General features: G+C 40.0%; 1 protein-coding gene across 2 annotated transcripts in view; it reads right to left on the minus strand.

Annotated features, from left to right (window-relative positions):
- Positions 1-18,778, minus strand: part of TNIK (TRAF2 and NCK interacting kinase) — a 383,386-nt gene that overhangs the window by 287,407 nt on the left and 77,201 nt on the right. For both annotated transcript variants that reach the window (XM_063092797.1, XM_063092791.1), the window contains exon 2: positions 7,214-7,279. In XM_063092797.1, the coding sequence (XP_062948867.1) occupies positions 7,214-7,279 (66 nt within the window). The remainder of the gene's footprint in view (positions 1-7,213; positions 7,280-18,778) is intronic.

Consider the following 18,778-nt stretch of genomic DNA (forward strand, 5'->3'; position numbering starts at 1 on the left):
ATACTGGCTCAAATAAAAGCCAACAGAAATGCTAATACTCACTGTCTCCCCTCAAGAGAAGGGAATGGTTAGCAGTGTTATGAAACCTCTTTAGTCACTTGACCCTTTTTTCACAGAGCTTCACTTGGGGTTCCACTGAACATACTTTGGGAAATGTGGCTAACTAGCTAACAAATGTCAACGAGTCAAAGGTCAGGCAAAGGCAAAGCCAGAAGACACCTCCCACTCAATCCAATGACCCTCCTTTGCCTGAAAGTCCCAGTACAGGGACCAGAAGGGGTGTAAGAATGAATCTGTAGCTAGAGTCAGGCTACCCAGAAGGGAGTAGCATTTACTCCATAACATATGACATAGTGAGCCTGAGGACAAAGAAGAGACAGAACACAGGACTGAACTTCCCTAGACCCATGTATAACAGCACTATGCCACCGACCTTGTAATGACTGACAACAGCAATAATCAGACCTTACATGTACATAGCAGCTTATATTGAACAAAATACTTCTGTAGTCATTAATTCATTTCAATCTCACCATAACATGGTGGGGTATAACAGAAAAGGTGTTTTTATTCTAATTTTACAGATGAGAATAACTGAAGCTCCAAGTAGATCTATGGCAAGCTCAAAGTTAGGGGTAGAACTTAAACTATAAGACAGGTCCTCAACTCCCAAGTGAGGTTCGTGCTACCCCACACCCCTTCACTAATCTCACAATAAAGACTCTCGACTTAGATCTTATACTACCTGTACAGGAAATACTGTTGATTCTCCCTCCAAATCTGTAAAATACATAATTATTCAAAAATCACTATCACCCCACCAAAGTTCCAGAGTGTTGCAACCAATTCTTATTTCCTCTAATAATCTATTCTCTTCACAAATTATTGAGAAATCAGCTTTTTTTTAACACTCAAGACCAAGTATAGTACCTAAGTGGCAATTATATCATCAAATGCCTTCTAAGTATTGAGATTTGAATTTAGTACAAATAATGCCATTGTTAGTATATGTAAGAACCAAGAAAACAAATGTGGATGTGTGTTTCTGACTTCATTCTATGAAGGTTTCCTTCAGATCATAAAATGTTCTACAAAAACAAGACTGGAAAGAGTTGGCACCTGTGTTTTGGAAGAAGAAAAGGTTACTGAGTGCCTACTAAGTGTCAGGCTCTGGGCTGAGGGCTTCTGTTTATTTTACACTTGAGTTTTCATAACATTCCTACTCTGTACTATTAATAACAGATGAAGAAATCCAGACTCAGAGAGTAAGCCGGCTATCTTCACACAATTAGAACAAAGCAGAACCAGACTGGGAATCCAGCTCAGTCCTGCTCCAAAGGCCTTTTCATTACACTCCTTTCCACTTACAAGAATGCTAAGTTACACTCCTAGATATAACGCAAATACCGAGGCCTCTAAGCTTTTCCCAAACCCCCCTCTCACAGCCCACTCAGGTCCCCCCCTGACTGGGCAGCATTAATTGCTCAGTATTCTACACTCCCACTGTCTCTGCTTGCACCCCAGTTTTAAAAGTTTTGCCATTGTGTCTCATCCTTAGAGCAGTGGTTCTCAATGGGGGAGGTGATTTTGCCTCCCACAGGACATTGGCAATGTCTGGAGACATTTTCGATTGTCATGACTTGGGGGGTGATACTGGTGTCTAGGGATGCTGCTAACATCCTGCAATGCACAGGACAGCCCCCACAACAAAGAATTATCCAGCCCAAAATCTCAATCGTGCTGAGGCTGATAAACCTTGCCTTAGAGTGACAATGTGATTTAATAAATGTGCTTCCTCCCCTATAAAATGGGACCGTAACTACCATGAGGAATAGCTAAGACAATATGCAAGTATATGAAAACCTTTTAGCACACAGTGAGCACTCAGAGTCCTAGTTAGATCATCTGATTACACACTGCTTCAGAGTGGGAACCACTTTGGTTAGCTCTGCATTATCCCCACGCAAAGCACAAGGCTTGTTTCACTGGCGCTCAACAAATGTGAAAGAATGTATTCTTTATATTGGAAATTCTTGATTAGAAAAACAAATGCCACTATTATTTAAGAAGCACAAAATTCTCCCATACTCACTCCTTGTCAAACAAGAAGTGAATAGTATAATACGTGATTCATTGCAACAGACTATGGAAAGCTCCAGTGCACCCTGGGTCATGTCATAGAATCACCTTCATATTGACTATTAATAAGCTTACTATTAAAAATGCTTTATCTTATTTCAACAGAAAGCTAATGAAGAGATCATGACATACAAATTTGATGAAATCTCACGCAACAGGCTCAGATTCTTCTCTACCAGGTCAATTTTGGCAATATCAATTCTCGGGTCTGGAGTGGAATTATTCAGGAACAGCCTTAAATCACAAGCATGTCAAACACGAACACTGTAAGTCAAATCTCTGAATGAGTAAGTCAGAATGGGTTGGTGTCACATCTCAGGTCAAGATCTTTATGTTTTTTTACTTTTCACAGTTTATGCAAGTTTGGTTCAGCATGGAAATCCTAAAGTAAATGATTACAAAAAGCATTAGGATTGGGCTGGCTGGTTAGCTCAGTTGGTAGAGCATGACAAAACTAATAATAGTAAAATAATAAAAAAAATTTTTTTAATTAGGATTAGCATTCACTCAAGCAACCCTTACTACAGGATAATATACAATCATTTTTGCGGAGTTTCTAGAGATAACAGTCCCAAGGCCTTGAACACCAGAATGAACCCACACGCTTATTAAAAGTACAGATGCCAACCTACTGAATCAAAATCTACATTTTTAATACTTTCTCAAATATTCGTTTTGCATACTTAAGTTTGAGAACCTCTTCCAGGAGACTAAACCCCAGGAAATTGTTTTGCCTCATTTTGCATGGGCCTTGCTTCTATAGACACTGACGATTCATTTAACATAAAAATCCATATCCACTTCCCACCATCAAAACCAAATAGAGCATTTTTGTTTATTACTCTGTAGAAATATGATTTCCCGAAGTAAGTAAATTAATATTTTATGGGAAATGCTGAAAAAACTAGGAACAAATTTTAAAAGAATCATCAAAGAAAACAGAGCTTGATTCTGGTCCCCACAACTGTCAACATCTGCCACATGCCAGAAGAAGGACACTGTGATGAACAACACAGACGAGGTCTCCCTGCATTTAAATTGTGTAACATATACATGAAGAAGTAAAATAATTCAGAGAGTGGCAATGCCATAAAGACAATAAGACAGCTTGATGTGACAGAGGAAGGCTCTGTTGGGGGGGAGCTGAGGTGGTGGCTGTAATGGAAACGGGGATGAAACATGGCTTCCTTGAGGAGACGGCATTTGAGCTGAGGCTGAAGGAGAAGGAGCCAGGCATGCCAGGGTGGGGAAAATATGTCCTCGACAGAGGGAACTGTAATTGTGGCTAAGTGACAACAAGGTTCTCATGAAATTATGATAGCAATTAAGTCAAAAATCAAATCATATGTACAAAACATATATATTTCATAAAATCTTTTGTATGAAATCTGATTTTATATAAGTATAAAATATTATTTTTAGTAATATATTAGAACCATTTTGAGACAGAAGCTGGGATAATGAAGGGCCTCGGGTTTACATCACCTGAAGAACGAACAAAGCAGCTGAGGCTATGTTGCCCAGAGAGCAGGAGACACAAGTACGTGTTCAGGGGAAGGAGGGAGAATCTTCTTGAGTTCATAGAAGGACTATGTTCTTGTGGAAGAAGGTTTAATTTTAAATTTTAAATAGCTCTAAAGTTATGAAATGGGTTTGAAATGGTAAACATCTTCACAAGGCAGAATCTCAGGTCAGTATGACAGCAAACATGCAAGGGAGTTGCAGGTAAATGAACCTGCTGGGAGGTAATGAGTTCCACATGACCAGAGGTGATCTAGGATGGGGTGAACACCAGCGGCCGAAGAATTATCAAACTAGATGACCTATGAGGACCCCTGCAACCCTCTGAAAACACATGCACTCACACACGCACACACACACAGTGCCTCTTTCTCACAAGTCGTTCACCACCACCATGATGGTCTCTTTATTTTGCACTTTATAACCTTAGGGAGGATTGAAAAGAAACATGAGAAATACTGAGGAATCCATCATATTCCCAGATCACATTATCGCCCTGAGATAAAATAGGTCTCCATCTCTGTAATAATTAATATGCATTTCAAAAGAGCAAATTAAAAAACAGGAAAGACCAAAATTCATTTAAAATCTGTGGTTAATTTGTAGTAGTGTTTTAGTAGTAAATATTAAATAATTATTTTGATTTATTAAAATAATTACTTTATTTTAACAAAAATGTTCCCAGATTCCATTAGGTTTCCAGTAGGTAGCATGGCAATAAACAGGCAAGACCTTTAGCAAACAGAAATGTAGTCTTTTGTTACTGTTGTGTTTTTCTTTTAATGGGAGCCATGGGCACAGGAAGATGATTTCCTCATTAGAGATCCTGACAGAGAATCACTATTTTTTATTATTTACCTATTCTGTCCAGTAAACAAAGTAAAAAACAGATACTGAATTGCCACTTGATTACCTGGGACCAAAATGTTAAAGACACATAAATCTATCCTTACCAAGAACAGGTAGCTATAAACTAGATTTGGGAGTAAGACTAGAAGCAACATTGAAAAGCTAACCATTCTTAAATAGCCTTTATATAAAATGTTTATATTTCTATATCCAGATGTATCTGGCTCACATGCAGGAAATATTCTCTTAATATCTACAAATATTTTTATTTATTATATTAACCATGTTTCTGAAAAACTATTTGTAAATGAAATTATATTATGACTCTCTTAGGGCAGCTTATAAAAAAAATTATGATAAGTTTTTCTATAAAATAAAGGCTATGTCCATACAGCTATTCATAAAATTATACTTTACTTTATGAAAACCAAGAACACCAAAAGATGGATTTACAAAAAATTTAAAGCAAAGGTTTTGTATTTAATATAGACAGAATAATTATCACAGAATTTTTTGTATAAGGACCTCCTCCTAGAGCTATAAAATTTCTATTTATACCTACAGTATTTCAGAAACATACCTATTCCATAAAAGTCATATAACCTATAGTGTGAACAATCACTTCCTAATTTAATTTTCTTTAGGTTCACATATCTTGGAGCTCAGATTTTGATGTTTTTATTAAGATTTACACCTTCAGAACTCAGGATGACAGCAGGACTGGATTAGTGGCCTCAGGAAACGCAGGTGTCTCAGTTCATGAGCAGTGCCACCTAACATCATCTGGTTGCCTAGAAACCAAACCCTTAACTAGAAGGGAGTTATAGTTCTTTAGATAAATCATCACAAGTCCCCAAAGCATTTCTAACTACATTCTCACTTGACTAATGCACAGAAAAGCTGTGATGGCCACAAAACAATATAGGGGGCTGGTATGGGAGACCATGTCTCCTGTCCCAAAGTCCAAAGCATTCACTATGACAATTCTTTGTAAAGTCTCCTCTCAACTTGGAAGGTGCCAAAGTATTGTATCAATCACTAAGAGAATGGAACCCTTTAGAATAATAGTGTTAAAAACCTCGTAGCTAAATATCTTCCCTCTCTAGAAAGATCCGAGATCTTTTGCCATTCATTTCCTTTTCCTTTTCAGATAACAAGAAATTAGGGATAATTCTGAATTTTCCAAATATTCTCATCCTTAATTGAATCAGTTTGTTACATCCTCTTTCAAGAGTGTACACTTGCACCTACTGAATTAGCATAGAAAGCTGCGAACTGTTTACCTAATTTGCTTTCTACAGGTACGAAGCATACTACAATGGAATCACTCTAAGAAATGGCACCTTAAAACCAAAGCATTCTAGAGTTGGTCCTGCATATTGACAGCAAATCAGAAGTAATTTTCTACCTAAATCAGAGCTTAATTCATTAAACACATTATTTCACAAGCTCAATCCAATTTCTCAAAATGCAATAACACAATCTTCAACCTAATTATCTTCATTGAAAGTATTTAAAAGCATTTGCTGAGACACATTTCTTTTTGTGTCGGACAGGATCAACGTCAAGTGAACAGCTTAGGTCGTCTACATTCTGTCTAACTGTATGAATTGGACATTTTTGGAAATAATTGTTTCCTTGCGAGGGAGAAATTTTCCCCTTGAGTGGACACCAAATGGTACCTCCTGGTAAATTAAGGCATAAATGTGTATTCATTTGTAATCATGCTTTAAAAAAGAGACTCTTGAGTACACCCTATACATATACTTTTGCCATTCTGCAGAAGCGGAAATATTACAATCTGGATGAATTCTATAATAATTTCAACCAACTGAGAAAAGTTTAGGGCCCAGAGAAGGAATTTTTAAAAATAGAACAACAGAGAAAATGTGTAATGGAAATGCCATTCTATATCACTACCACTAGGGAAAATGACAGATATCTCCCTAGAAATAATCATGAGGAAACAGTTGGTTTGTTTTAAAGGCATTTCAGGAGCTTATTCACCAAAAGCCCCAAAGTTTTAGTCCCAAAACAGTTCATGTCCATTTCCTTTTGATAGTCAGATGTGGAATCCACCCACGTTTTCAGACCAACATTTTTTTAGATCACTTACCAGGGGAAAAGACCTTCCACAAACATTTTTGGGTAAATTTATAAGCAAAATTAGTAGAAGGACAAGAAGGACTTATTCCTCAGCACAATCTCAACTCAAGTTTAACTTTTAATTATTTCCTAACTTGTAAAATTCATCACTGACATTAGGCCATCGCTTTGTGAGGTGGCCCATTTTCTCCTAACACTGTTCACGAAACTCGTTTAACTCGTGCCCTAGGCCAATAACAAATGCACTTTTCCAAATGTGATAGTTTAATAGCTTAACTTTCTAAAGTAAATGGCATCCTTTGCTCCTTTGCAAAACCAGTTCTGTCAGTGATTAAAACTAAACACTTAAAGAGTTTCAAATATGTAGCACCCAAATTCATGTGTCAGATAGAAACACTGTAACATGTAATGAAGGGAAATGCCCAAGTCACGGAATTCAGTTAAGGCAATGTAACTACACGTATATTTTAAAAGACGGAGAGTCAATTAACAAGTACATTATTTCATTAAATCTCTGATAAGACATTTACGAGCAATTATAGACAGCATTCATGAAGGGAAACCACACATAAGCCACGCTCAAACTCATTGCGCTTACCTTATAAACTTGCCCGTACGTTCCATTTCCAACAAGTTCCACCAATTCAAAGATCCCTGCAGGGTCCTGAAAGAAAATATATAAACAATAAAAATTCAAAACAACATTCCAGGCATTGTCTTAATCAAAAGCAAGTACTTATTTAAACTAAGAAAACTAATAACAACTTTAGTTTTGCAGGCTATCACATGTTAAAATAAATACTACCAAAATTTTAAAATTTAATTCAGCCCCAACTGTAAGATTAGTCAAATTCCATTTTTTTCTATTTTACATTTCTATGAAATGTATTTAAATCAGACAAAAGGAGATGTTTCTTCAATTGAAACAATAAAAAAGAATTAATACATTTCCATGTGATAAACAGAAACACACTAGCTGGTCCATCTAGATAAAATGGGGTGAGGATGGGGAGAGATTGGTCAATGCTGTAAAGTTACAATTAGACAAGAAGAGTGTTCTGGTGCTCTACTGCACAGCAGGGTGAGGATAGTTAACAGGTAATGTATATTACAAAAGAGCTAAAAGAGAGTTTTGGAATACAGAAATAATAAATGCATGAGGTGAATACACTAAATACCCTGATTTTACAATCATACAACATATATGTATGTACTGAAACATCAAAATGCACCCCATAAATATGTACAATTACATATTTAATTATAAAAATTAAATTATAATTAATTTTAAAAAATTTTTAAGATCAAATGAAAGACTCATTATCCTGAAGAGGTTCTCACTTTTTACGATGTTTCTCTTTGAAATGCCTGAACACTGTGTTAAACACTGGCAGTTCTGTAAGACGGGTGATCCTGCACTGCCGGGCAATCTTACTTATGATAGATAGTCAACAGTTTCTAAGAGAACACGGAATCACCATAACTACCTCTCTCAGAATGTTCTTCTTTGGATTCATCTTTCTTCTGTGTAATGCTGCTTCTGCAAAATATGCTGTTGCAGGATAGCCTCCAGTTCCTGCAGTATCTGCAGGATAACTTCATGATTTAGAATACAAACTAAATTGGAGAATTATGCAAGTTCTTCCCACCAAACAGGTGTCTACTCTCTCTTGGAGTCAACTAAAAGGTTACAGTGCCCAATAAATGTCCAATAATTAGTGCTATTATTACTGAATTACCATCCCAAAAAGTTGACAAGAAAAATCAAAGCCTATGAAATTCACTTCAGGGGCAGAAATGGACTTTTACCCCTACTAATTCTTAACTGGACAGAAATTGCTTCTTTATAGGCATAAATCAAGAGTCACAAATATCAATACCTATAGAGGCCAGGCAAGTAATGTAAATGGGCAAAGTGGCCCAGCTGGGGCCTGCGGCAAACTGGAGAGTCATGCCTTCTTTAAGAGGGATGGGGGCAGAAGTCATGCCTTCTTTAAGTGGGGTGGGGACAGAAGTCATGCCTTCTTTAAGGGGGAGCGGGGGGAGGCAGGAGTTTACTTAGCTGGAAACAACTGTTGTGTCAACATAAGAGCATATCGTCAGGTCTAAATATTTTTCAAGAAAAATCAAACATTTTGCTTACTCTGAGATCTAATTTTTAAGTGTTAGGTACTTAATTTTAAAATAATACTCTGAGGAACACATAAAAAACGACTTTAACCTTTGGCCTATCTTGTCAACACTTACATGAGAGCACTGCAGTATATTATTACCAAACGGCAGGATGGGAACAGCCTGGGCTAGATTTAGGTTCAGAAAGACCTGGGTTAAATACCACCTTGGCCTTGACTGGCTGTGAGATCCTGGGAGACCCTGGGAGAACAACATAATGTCTGAGCCTATGAAAAGAGATGACAGCTACCTAGCAGGCTCTTATGAAGAATAAGTAGGGGACAATGCCTCGCACATAGTCAACAGTAGCAATCACGTTGAGGCTGAGGAGTTCCACGTCATCAGCATCATTTAAATGGGGGAAAGGCTGCTTTCTGCTATTCATGGGAAGGAGGCAAATGAGTTTGATGTGACAAGTCAGAATTCTTTAAAGTCACAGTTGTTAGTAAATCAGACCCAAGAAAAACCCTTGGCTATGTATAAATTTCACATAAACTACAAAACGAAACAAAACAAAACCAAAAAAACAACAAATTAAGCACTTACTCATTGAGAAAGATTAGAGTTAGCATGACCACGTCTTAAAAAGACAGATAGGCAAGAAACCACACTCCAGGCTCATGTCTCAAAACATCAATTAGTCCAGAAGTTCCAGCTATGCCCCACCAGGTCCAGGCAGGTGTGGACAACATTCCAGACAGAACCAAGAGACAGGAAAACAAGCTCCAAGTTGACCAACACCCAATAGCTGACACTGTCAAGGCCACCTGGGAAGCCTCAGGATGGGAAAGAAAAATTTTGTTTGTTAAAGTACTAGGCCATTAAAGCAGCAGGTTTTATTACAAACGGAATTAGAAAGAAATGAGAAAAAGGAAAAAAAAAAGCCCATAAATGGTGGCAGCTGCTGTTTGTTTCTAAGCTGTGTTTCCCAGTAGTTTGTTTTTTCAGTGGTGTTTCTGCAACATATTTGGAGAGAGGTTCTACATTTGCTTGAAATATCTCAATTGTGTTTTCAACATTCATTTTCCCTGACTAACAAATATCCATACATATATATGAAAGGAGAAAAGATGCAGCGGTGACTAGTGGCTGCCTTAGGGAGCCTGGTACTCAAGCAGGGGTGTGGAGAGAGGGCAGGGGCAGAAACAGGTGCAGCGTGAGGATCAGCTTCTGCACCCAGAGCTCATCCCATCTCGGGGATCCTCCCTCGGTGATGGGGTTAATAGGTAGGTTTCAGGAGAATCTGGGTAGCTGATTTCCAGGGCTCTTTTCTCTCCTTAGTCTACAAGGGTACTTCAAATGTTCATGGAAAAATAGAATTAAAAGATCGTATGAGTCTTTCCATGAACATTTTGAAGTACCCTCTCAGTAATGGGCATATGGCCCAGCCAATCAAAACCAAGGATGCTCAATACTGAAACTTTGGTTCCAACTGCTGAGAGAGAGACTTTTTGCTGGACATCTTCAAGGGGCTCAGAAGCAAAGGTCAGAGACGCTGAAGAGTTCAACTGGCAAATGGCGTTGGGTAGGCAACCAAACGAAACGATAATCAGATCAAGTTGGTTCCCCAAGGAATAGACTGAGCATGTCAGAGGTTTACACAGTCAGTTTATTGTGGTTTGCCTTGGAATCAACACCTGCGGGGGAGAAGGAAAGAAGGACTGGACAGAGCAGAGGGGAGAGCTAAACTGTGATGCAGTGGACACACAAACTTCATCTGACCCCATGGGAACTCAGGAGCTGCAAAGACCACTCACGATTATCCCACCATGAACCATAGGGCCTTTGCACTCTCCCTCCACTGGTCATTACATGTGGGCTGCCCCCAATCCCTGTCCTAGAGGTTATGATCTTGGGTGAAGTGACACTCTTCAGCTGAGAACAATTCCCAAGTGAGAGCCATCACTAAACTGCCTACACTCCCAGCGGTGGACAGTGAGTACCTCAGTAGTGTACAGGGGATCTGGGTGACATGACACAGCATCTATGACAAGGATCACAGTTAGAAAATAAGAACTAGTCTGGAATTGGAAGAGAGGTCTACAAGCACCTACGTTCCACAGTATGCTGACAGCAATAAGACAAAGTGGTGTGATTAGAGTCATGGCATTTGTAAGGAGGGGGCTCTCTGAGACCCTAGAAAGCAGGAGGCAGAGATATTGTTCAGGGATTCCTCAGTACTGACCCTTAACTCCTTTCTCTCTTTTCCCCCAACCCAAGTACCTAGGTCCAGGTACCTGGAGAACTGGAAGTTTGTGAATATTCCTTTACACAAATGCGTATCATTGTTAGTTACATTCTGCGGAACAGTGATATGGCATGAACAGAGCAGGCATTCAGCTGTTTTCTCCACTCTGGAAAGACCTCTAAAGTAATTTCTCCCAAGAGTCGCCTATGACCTCAATGTCCTATGTATACTGGTCTGTCCTCAGTCCTGTCCTACTCTTCCACTTTGAGGCATTTACTTACTGAGTACCACCACTCGTTGAAAATACACCCCCTCCTTAGTCTTCCATCATACCTCTCACCCTCTCTCACAGATTCTGTTTCTTCTGCACATACCTTCAAGGTAGGCTTCCTCCGGGGTTCCATCATTGACCACCCCCCCCCACTTTGCTCACTAAGTGGTAATGATCTTATCTCCAAATGCCCACTATATCCATCTACCCCACTCCGTCCTCCAACAGGGGCTCTCAATCAATTATTTCCATCTTTCTTTCAAGCTATTCTCCACACCAATCTTTATAAAATGGACATTTCTAACCATGACACTCAGGATTTAAAACTGGTCCAAACTGAAAGTCAAGGTCCTGTCATTCTTAGAACCCATCTTCATTTCAGTCTCATGTTCCATCATTCTGTGCTATAACCAACCACCTCAAAATGCCCGCCATTCCCCTAACACACCACACACGGCCCTGTGCCTTGGTTCATAATGCCCATCTGCCAAGATGACCCCTTCTGTCATTCTTTACCAGGCAAGCCCATCCTTGAAAGCCCAGCTTGCTACCTCCTCTGTGAAGCCTTTCTCAAATCAGTGCCACCACTTCCTTCTCTGCACCTGCAGCTCACTGAGCATAGCTCTGTGACAAGCACTTTCACATAGTGCTATCCCCTCTCGCATCTCTCTCCCCTGATGAATTACAAGTGCCCTAAGAGCAGGGACTGTAACATATTTATCTTAGTATTTCCCAGCACTTAGTGCAGTATCCAATACATAGCTGCTAAACATAACTATTTACTGAGTAAGGTTGATGTTCCACTCCCAATTCCCCATGACATGTGTAGGGGAAGTTACAAAAAAATTGGATCAGAATGTACAATCAAAGAGCAAGCAAACTTATGTCACTTCTTTTCAATCGAGACAAGCTGTTCCAGCCACTGTCCACTCCATCCCCCTCACCCCAATCGCAAATGCACAAAGCAGTCACATGTATAAGCCCCTATCCTCAGCTCTAAAAAAGTCCATGAAACCCATTGGTGTAAGCTCTGCCTCACGTGCACTGAGAAGACAAGCTGTCAGAGGATGCTGTACCTAATAATCATGTTACAAAGACAGGAAAGCTAAGAGACAAGAATCAGCTTAATTCCCCTTCTTGTGTTTGCTTAGCTGCTCTTAAAGCCAGGAAGGGCAGCATGGAAGAAGGTTACATACACCAAGGAGAAAAGAGCAAATCACTGACATTTACCAAAGTCAAGAATCCCTGTTGGCCACACATGCCTTTATTCAGATCTTAACATTTGCTGGGAGGCTGAGAAGAGAATTTAATTCTAAGATAGAGTAGTTTACATTATTTCATAATGAAATACAACTACATGTCAAAATGCAGGCTGTTCCCTGAAAGAAAATGTAACTTTTCAGCAAGTGCTGATAAAGGCAAATTTGGTTAGTTATTATAATGAAAATCACAATACTAGCTAACATTTCATGAGCACTTATGTGCCAGGGACTATTCTAAGCATTTTCCATGAATAGTTCATTTAATTTTCACAACTCTATCAAGTGGGTGCTATTATTATCTTTATTTTACAGGTGAGCAAACTGAGGCACAGAGAGTTTAAACATTTGGTCAAGGTCACACCACCGATGAGGGGCAGAGCCAGGATATATACTGGGCTGGTCAGACTCCAAACCCTGAGCTTTTAATCACTATGCCTATAAGCCTCATGGAATCAGAATTCCCAGCCCTTGATTTACCACTAGCCAGCTCTACAAACTTGGGCAAGCTTATAACTGCTCTGAGCCTCAATTTCCTCATCTTTGAGATGGGGACAATGTTACCTCTCTCCAGGGTTACTGTGAAGACTGTGGACATGGCTAGCTCAGGGCCTGATATATAACAGGACTTCAATAAATATTCACCTCTTTCCTTCCACTTCTTTTTTGCTCTTTGCAAATTAGTTCATTTAACAACCAAGGAATACACCACAGAAAACTTCAGTCTGCGTTTCACAGATTTTCTACTAAAAAAGCCAATAAAACTAAAAAGCCAATAAAAGAAAACCTATTACTTTTCAACCAATAATATCATCACGTGCTCAGCAAACAGGGTCAGATATTTATGGTCAAACAGATGTCTCCTTAGAAATTAGTGAGACAACTGAGAAGACACACTAAGTTTTTCAGGCTCCTTGGGATGCTGGAATAAATTCTGTCTATCAACTGATGAAATTTAGGCATCATTGGCAGGCTAACGTCTGACTTTGCAGCAGGGTGGAGAGATTTAAGATCTAGGGGTTGGTATTCGCAGTCATTGAATTATACTTTAATTCTTCCAGGTCCCCTGAAAGATGCTAGATTTATCAGAATGCTAAATAACATCACGAGACGAAATCCCAAAGATTGAAAAAGGCAAACTTAAATCTATAACTAGGATGACTGCTTCCCTAGCATTATAAAAGGTCATACATATTCTTACCAACCCTTCTCCCTTCCTTGAAAATGAAAATAAGCAATGGCCTAAATAGACTCCAGACATCCTTTTCCAAAACTGCTCTTAAGGAAATAGCCATTCTGTGACAAGATCTCTTACTTGAGGCCACCAGTCCCTCAGCAGGTTGAAATAGACCCCAACATAATATGGATGGCTGATCTGGCTCCCAGAATGACTGTCTACCCCCGGATTCCCTTCTGACATCTGCCAAATGACTGTACTTACTCTAAACTTACCGGCCTTAAAAAGACCAAAATGTTATTTCTCTTAGAACCATATTTAGCAGCTGTTTGTTCGGTTTCAGCTTTTACTGACAAGCATATGCTTACAAAAGCAAAACAGAACAAAGAAAATAGGAACAGGAGGAGAAGTCTCCATATTTATCTTGAGCCTTCAGGCTTTTCAACACCATGTTCTTTCCAAGTGCAGCACTAGGGAGCTATGCTGATTCAGCATCCCTGGACTCTAGTCTGCACTGCACTCACAGCCAGGCAAGATCCTTAAAAGGTGATTTTTACCTCCCTTTGCCTTTTCTAATATCCAGGAGGCCTTGCCTTACACAGTAGGGTTTATTTAATCCCTGCTTTCTACCTGGCACCCTTCATAACGACCTACTCTGTGTTATGCACTGTCCAAAGTAGAAGCAGGGAGTACCTGGCCCCTGTCTCATGGAGCTTCCAATGGAAAGAGAAAAACACATGAGCGAATACCTACACAAACACAGTCATTAAATTACCATCATGGCAAAGAGGAAAAGATGCTCCAAGAGTATGTATCTGGAAGACCCTAGAATGTACCCCAGAAGTTTATCTTCATTAACACATGGGCGCAAGCCACACATCTCAAGTGTAACAGTTAATTCAAGTAAAAAAAATACCAAATAAAATGAAAACACTGATTGTTAATTTTTCTCACTTGATCATTTGTATAAAACAAATTAAACCATGCAGACCTGTCAGAAGACTGGTCCAAAACAGTTAGAGTCCCAGTCTGGATTCTCGTATTCTGGTTTTTCCATCTGTAAAATGGGACGATGCCACTTAGCCTGCCTTCTTTGCAAGGCCACATCCTGCATGTAAACATGCTGGGTCACTCCCCGGCTCCACATTTCATGTGTCGGCTTTGGGAAGGGCAGTCCTGAGCTCAAGCTGACTCCAGCCTGTCTGCCCCAATACAGCTGTGCCTGGCTGGTACTGGCATCCTTTTGCCAATGGCCAGCTAGCTCCTGGCCAGGTCAGGACACAGTCACAGCCAAGCCTCTAGGAACACCATCCTCAATGCTGGTATCTTCCAGCTCTCAGGACAGGGAGACCAGAGCCTCCTCACCTAACGTTTGGTCTGAGTCTGGTTAGTTCCACCTGTGAATATGCAGCAGCCAGTAGTGAAACAGCTTTCCAATCACCCTGCTGCGACTCATCTGCTTCACTCAGGGCTCTGTAGCTCAAGCCTAGCCTCACAAAGGTGGTCTTTACAAGTGGATTTGCAGCTTGACCCCTCAGATTCATAGCTGCAAGACCTTAAGCTATATCATAAGCCATAATAGACATCGCTATCTTTGGGATAGGCAAAGCCCTAAGTGCTTTATATACATTTTCATATTTAATTCTATGGCAACAAGGGAAACAGCTATAACTAACCTCAATTTTCAGATGATGAAACTAAGGCTTTCAAGGAATTAAGTAACTTGCCCAAGGTTAAACAGTAAGTGGTAGAGACAGCAGCCAAGACCAGACTGTAAAGGGAGGGTAAAAATACCTTCCACGGAGGATTGTTTTGAGGATCAGAAACAACATATACTAGCATTTAGCACACTGCATGACAGAGCTTAATAAATAATGGCTACTGCTATATTGCTGTTGCTGCTGGTGTTATCAAGTTGTCCAAGGTAATGACAGCATTGGTCAATAGTAGAGCCAGGATTCAAATCCAGATATTTGGAATCCAAGTCCATTATTACTCACTTTTCTACAAATGGCCAATGCTGAAAATAACTTGGGGTTGTGGAGACAGAGAAAGCCTTGAGGTTTAACAATGGAGCCAGAGAAGCCACACCAGCCAAGTGGCTAGAAACGTGGAAGGCGACGGTACCTCAGTTGCTTGGTGTCCCTGACTCTCATAAGAGCCTGGAGCCCCAAAGAGGGAGATAAGGCAGGCTCTCAGATTTCTATCTGACACTAGTTTCCTTTCTTCACTTCGCCATTAGCTAGGATGAATACTAATTACTTTAAGTTACCCAATTAATTGACAGTGAAAGGCAGTGTAGCATAGTAGTGAAGACCACAGACTCTACAGTCAAAAAGCCTGATTCAGATCCCAGCCTCACCATTTACTAGCTATGTGACCTTGGGCATGTTATTTAATCTCTCTGTGCCTCAGTTTCTTCAACTGTAAAATAGCAATAATAGTAGTACCCACTTCATAGGATTATTTGATAGAATAAACAACATACAGGAAACATTTAAATCAATATCTGGAATATCGAAAGTGCTCAAAAGTGTTTGCTAAAAATTCTTTATCAAAGAAGGAATAACTTCTTTACTCCATGAAGAAATAATTTCTATTGGTTTTGTTCACTGTGTTATCTCCAGTACCTAAATCACGAGTGGGACATTACAGACACTTCATACATACTGGCTGGAAGAATCAAGAACAACATCACCAGTTCTATCACCAACAACCACAATGCAGAAAGACCTCTGGCATTTGTAGCAGGGATTTCTGATACCATATCACTAAAACCCATCTCCCCATTTTACAGAGGAGCAAAGCGAGACCCAGATTGTCTCTATGTACTCATAAAATCACACGTTTTTGCTACAAGAGATGATGTGTCTAAAGTCTCACCTAGTTACAGAGTTAATTGCAGAGTTAAGTAAAGACCCCAACTCTTTGGACTTCTAATTTTTCCCTCGGTTCAATACAAAGTCCTTTCACAGGTCAAAGGAGTCACCCACTGACTTTCAAACTATGGGCCTGGAAGGGAAGAAAGCAGGGCCAGTGAAGAGGATGGGTGGACACTGTCATTCACCTGTAAATCCAGGTACTTGGGTTAAGAAACTAATTTAATTCATGTCCAGAGCTGATGTAACAAGAATTATCACACATAGCCAGTTTGACATCAATGAGACAGTACATTCGGTAGGTCACATGTATGTTTCACCACAGGAGATAAATGACATTTTTCAAAATATATTTTTCTCAGTTCACTTTGTATATTCATATTCATATCTAGCTCAGTTCCCAAACATCCCCTTGCAAATGAAAACAAAGAATCCTACATACACTGATTGTTGTCCACTGGCTTACATTGGAAAAATGGGTATATACAATCAAGAACATAAAACTAAAAGGAGAACAACCCAAGAAAGACTTATAACATTAACGTGAATATTTTTTTCTGATTTTGGAGCACAGCTATTTTAATCCTTTGTCAGCTGTCAGCATTCACTGGCCAGCCCTTCTCATGCTTTCTGACCTGAAGTTCCCGACCCACACCCACAAACCTGCCTATACACATGTGGAATGCACAAAGCCCCATTTTGTGTTCAGAGACTATTTTTCCACACGTTCACAGTCAGGGGAAAGCACACCCTCCATAAAGCAGATTAAGAAAATTCTTCAGTATACTAAGCCATGAGACAGATTTTGGACAAGGATAGCTATCTCCACCTTCCAGAATGTTCCTCGACTCTCCTACAGTCTGTTCACGCAAGTTGCTCCAAAGGTCAATATTCACATGGAACCTCCCCACCTCAGTCCCTTCCTTCCCATCATCAGATTGTCACAGAGATTATACAGTGTTTAAGGAAAGTATCATAGAGTTTACAGAGATAGGCAAACACTGGATTTCTCTAGACCTGTCAGGACAGGGTAACTTTCCAGTATTTCCAGCAACACGAGGTTGAAATGATGGGAACCAGACTAGCAAAGATTTTGGCGCTTTGCCTTTTAAGAGATGCTTAGATGAAGAAAAAAGATAACAATTGCAGCAGATGGGCTTTAAAGACAAGAACTGATTACCTAAATAATTAAGTAAGAAAGATTAGGAAACCATCCAAGTTTCTATTTTGGAAAGAAAAGCCTTCACGGAACCATTCCCTCAAAGGTATTCGTTTACCATCTGTTTACAGTATACCAATGACACAGACATTTGCTTGGAAACATTTTCAGCAGTTCTTCCCACACCTATAAGCAACCATAAAGGTAAAACTGGTGAAAGGGACCCAACCCTGCTTTAAGTCTAATAAGCACACGAGCCCCCCTTTACTGGCTGCCCACCTACCACCATCTCATCCCACAATACAGGGAGCTCCCTTCTCTGGCTCATTCATCGGTGGATGAAGGCAAGAATTGGGCACACTGGGAGGGGAGGGGCCGATGCCTTTTGGCCAGGGGTCCAGGCCCTGTCTATGGGGTGAGGAGGGAAATACTGGCTGCTTGGACTGTCTATCAGTCTCCCACTTCCAGAGAGGGGTGGAATGGTCCAGAGCCATGTATGAACAGCCAAGGGCCCATTAACAGCTACCTGGGGGCATTGGCCTGCCCTCTGGCAGACAGAAGTACAAGCCAACCCAGTCCATCACTTGGTATCACCTTTAATGGTACAGATGGCTGGTTAGCACCAATTCATACAGATTACTGATAACAGAGCTTCGTTTGCATCTAATCTATTTTTTTTTAAAGGTTTTTTCTCTATGGCTAAGCTACCATAAACAATACACAAGTTTGTTTGTCTGTTTTGCAAGTCAGATAATTTTTGGAATGTGGGCTTTTTATCACCTGTTCGGAGATCTAAAGGCTTTTTGGCAGATTCAAGAAGCTAAAGCTAAATTTCCCTGTGTCCCGCCAGATTTCCACAGCTGTTGGATTTCCATTGTCAAATGAATTTGGGAACACTGAGTTAAAAAGATTAGCAGGTTATGGGTTTCTTTACTTCAGGGCCTGTCATAACTTTTAATGTGTTAATGTACCCTGTGAATCTCCAAGAGACGCCAAAGCTTTCCGCATTTCCCAAACCTGTCTGGCCATAGAAACATCATATCTACTTTAAGCACTGG

The sequence above is a fragment of the Cynocephalus volans genome, chromosome 1 (genome assembly GCF_027409185.1).
Source record: "Cynocephalus volans isolate mCynVol1 chromosome 1, mCynVol1.pri, whole genome shotgun sequence".
Taxonomy (NCBI): domain Eukaryota; kingdom Metazoa; phylum Chordata; class Mammalia; order Dermoptera; family Cynocephalidae; genus Cynocephalus; species Cynocephalus volans.